The following is a 3,820-nucleotide window of genomic DNA, read 5'->3' as shown; positions in this document are numbered from 1 at the left end:
TCTATCTACTTCCTGATGACAATACAGTACACAGTGGCCAACTTACTGGTTTTGCACACCATGGATTTATGACTAGGTTTGATGGTCATGGCATACATACCCTACTCCCGCAATTGATGATCGTATAGATATGTAGCTGAAGACAGACATTGACATGAACAGCAAGGTTTGTTCCTTAGCTTTGAGGCTAACTGCTACCTGTCTGAAAAGATAACACTGCTAGTAAATATGAACTGTTTATTTATAGTTTAAAATTGCTTGTAGGGTGTCTCAAAAGAAAGAAAACGGCACAGGTATCCTGCAGAAAGTTAATACAGTACTGTAACGAAGTACATCGAAGCCAGGTACTTTTCAGAGAGAAACAAAATGAGGGGTCTTCCAGGTAAAAATTAGCCAATAATGTCCCAGCAGCAAACAAAGTATTTTGCAGAGCAATCTTAAACACCAACAGCTATGGATTTGTATTAGTAGTAGATATTTAAAGTATCAAAGTATCCAGTCCTGTTTGTCTTGCTGAACCAGGATGTATTGGACTGCCGGCGAGCCTCTTTGCTGCAGACATAAAATGCAGAGAACATTCAGAATTCAGACAGTCAGCATCCAGGGTTCTCTGATCCTCTCCAACATCAATAAGTGCAATAGTTCAGATACAACATACTTGCGATATATAAGTATATAACAGTATAATAATAACTGAAAATGCTTTTGACAGCCTTAAAATGACACCAGAGACCAGATATCTTTTCTTATCTCTGAAACAAAATATTGAAATTGTTCAAAAAGAAAAATAAAAGCTGGACAACAGAAAGAACCAAAGTAACAAAATTTTTGATTGGGGATCCATCTGTTTCAGACATGTTGAGATCACAGAACACAGTGTGATCACCAATGCATCTCCTTTTTTTTTCTTGTCTTGAGTATAATAAACACCAAAAAGTGTATGGGGGCACCAACCTAATCCCGAAGACAGACACTCGTGCACATCAAGATACAAAGGTAGAGATCTAACATATAATTCTCATAGCACAGTTACAAAAGAATTAAATGAAATTAACATTCGAGATCCCTGAAATTAGTACTGAAGATACCTAGAAAAATTTTGCAATCAATAATGTACATCCTGACCTAGAAACTTACAGAACATTTTCCTATAAGTTACAAGACAGCACTTGTATTTTGCTGCCCCCAGTCCCTTATGCCAGATGTTACATAGAAGTTGGGACTTTTGGATGTAACACTATCCACCTGGTAAGTGCTAATGAGGCCTAAGCTGCATGGCCAGAAGATGTTTTCCTTTATTTGGGCATGATTTATCAGGAAAAAAGAATGTCTTTCTTTCACTACAACTCTGACGGCTGAACGCGAAATCAGAATTCTGCCTTGACCCCACATGTGCATATTGTGTTGTGCCTGCAATCTTGCCACTTCCAGCTCAAATGTACATTGGATGGGCACCAAGAAGCATATTGGTACAAAACTTCAATATGAAGTAAAAAAGCACCATCTGTCAGTCATTTTCCTCTGAAGAACATAGACATATCTTCTCCAGAAGGACTGGCCAGTTCTCCCCGAGATGTTGAGGGTTTAGCTGCATGGCTACCCTAAAATCATTGATGGAGATCAATTGGTTACTTCCGATCTCATTTGTGGCTCCTGATGGCCCACTACCTGATTGCATGTGAACATGGTTTGGCAGCCAGACACCATTAATCTGCTTTCCATAAGCTTGCTGCTTGTATGGTGGTGTCCCTTTCCTTGCATCCCTCTGAACACTACCTCCTACTAACTCAACAGATGACCTAATCAGGTTTTTCATGTACTTATCCAGAGCAATATTCAGAAGCTCGGCACTATCCATTGTGACACCAGCTAAACCCAGCGTTTCTGCTGTTTTCTCCATCCGTCTGTGCAGCAGCTCAGTGTTGAACATCCCACCATGATCAAGACAGCTGTTAAAGTGATCCTCACCTGCAACAATTGGTGGAGGTGGAAATTTCCTTGCACCACCCACACTTGCTGAACAAAATGGAATTCCTAGTGGAGCTCGTACAGGACTTCTCAATATTTCTGCAGACCGGTCTGCAGTGCTGCTCATACTTCTCTGCAAAAGCATATTATTGGGTGGCAACTGTTCCACGCGTGGATGCTTTGCCAGTGGCTCTACAGGTTCGCATTGTTGAAAATGCAACCTCTTCAACTCAAGTGGATTTAGAGTACCATTCTCCAGAGATCCAGAAGCACCATGGGTAACTTGGTTGTGATTGACAGCAGCCGTCACCCTACAATTTGGGCCCATGTTATTCATACTGTCTTTCAAAGTATGATCCTGTGCTGTAGCCACAGGCCTCAATCCCTGAACCTGTAACAACCTGGCATCACCATTGCAAGCATTCAACACTTCAGCAGCCTGAGAAGCCTTCTTTACTGATGCCCCTACAGGTCTCCTCCCTGCTTCCAATGGAGGAGGCGGGCACTTTCCCTGGTAGGCATTGTAGAGAATTGCACGGATTAGCCGGTTGTGCAGCTGGAGGTTCTCCCGCCCCAGGGTCTGCAGGCACAGCTTTTCAAAGTCCTGCCTGCCGAGCCTCTCCGATAAGTAGCCATTCAAGTAGCCAAAATATCGCCGCGAGCGATCCGGACCAAGCCGCTTCTCCATCAGAGCCTTGAGCTCCCTGAGATCGATACGGCCATTCTGCTGCTGCTGCTGCGGTTGGGGAGCTGATGGCTGCTGTCGCTGCTGCTGTGCAGTCACTGGCCATGCCTCCTCCCTTACTGTGTCCATGCAGTTACCACCGCAGCAAACCCCAATATCAGACCCGGAGTAGAGAAACCAACGAATTGGGGATAGCACGCCGCACCCAGCTAGGATCAAACCATTAGGGCTTGCGCCTCTTCCTGCAGAGCGCGAGCCCGTACCCCAATTCCCAGCTCGCCGGCCATGGAGGGGATCTCATCTCCGCTGGCGCCGCACCAACCGCCGCGAGATCAAGGAGCCGCCCAGGGAGCGGCGAGGCAGGCCCGAATCGAGCATAGAGGCCGCGGGCCTGGCGAGCCAATTGGATTACCCGCCCAAACCCTAGAGCAATGGAGGCATGATCCCCGGCCCCGCCGAGCTCCGGCGAGCTCGTACCTGCTGGATCTCCGGCGAGGGAGACGACGCGCCCGGCGGAACCGAATCGAATCCGAGAAACAGCAGGAATTGAGCTGACCTCCGCGAGGGGGAGCAATTGGGGTTGGCGGGCGGAAGCGGGACAGGGACCAGCCGAAGACGAATTGCCCTCGCTGCTCACTGGCGGGCGGGCGGGCTGCTCTCTCGGCGTCGTTGCTCGGGCGCGTGGCGAGGCGGCTGGCTGCTGCTGCTGCTGCTGCTTCGTGGGTTGGGATGGGCTCGCTCGTGTCTGCTTTGCTCCTTGCTTCTTCGTGTTCGTCTCAGGCTTGGGCTCTCCCTGTTTTTTCCTTTTTCTTTTTCTTTTTCTTTTTTGTTTTCCGCTTCGAGGCTTTTTTCTCGGCCGTTGAATCGGATTTGATCGCGCAGGAGTGCCCAGAAGAGAAGGAGACTTTTCCTTTGTGCCTTTATAAAAGATCGTAATCCTGTGCGTGTCCCTGAAAAAATTCAGCGGTCTTCAGCGCCACTACTCTAACTTTTTCGTGTCATCCATGCCACTTCCATCAGTTTGGGCTCTAACGCCGTTAAACTGCAGTTGTGAAAAGACAAAAATGCCCTTACGTTTAAATATGTTATTAATTTTTTTGAGCATCTTAACGACTTCAAATGAAAAAACTCAAAACTAGAAAGTTGTAGATCTCAAAAACTCAAAAC

At 46.7% G+C, this 3,820-nt stretch overlaps 1 protein-coding gene across 1 annotated transcript; it reads right to left on the bottom strand.

Annotated features, from left to right (window-relative positions):
* Positions 1-878: 878 nt before the first annotated feature.
* LOC136493952 (uncharacterized) lies at positions 879-3,462 on the bottom strand. Its single transcript, XM_066490079.1, has one exon. The coding sequence runs from the start codon at positions 2,780-2,782 to the stop codon at positions 1,508-1,510; it is 1,275 nt and encodes a 424-aa protein (XP_066346176.1). The 5' UTR covers positions 2,783-3,462; the 3' UTR covers positions 879-1,507.
* Between the last annotated feature and the right edge of the window lie 358 nt (positions 3,463-3,820).

Source organism: Miscanthus floridulus, chromosome 11 (assembly GCF_019320115.1).
Source record: "Miscanthus floridulus cultivar M001 chromosome 11, ASM1932011v1, whole genome shotgun sequence".
In the NCBI taxonomy this organism is placed as follows: domain Eukaryota; kingdom Viridiplantae; phylum Streptophyta; class Magnoliopsida; order Poales; family Poaceae; genus Miscanthus; species Miscanthus floridulus.
The sequence above is the reverse complement of the archived record's forward strand: the minus strand, read 5'-3'. Positions and strand labels throughout refer to the sequence as shown.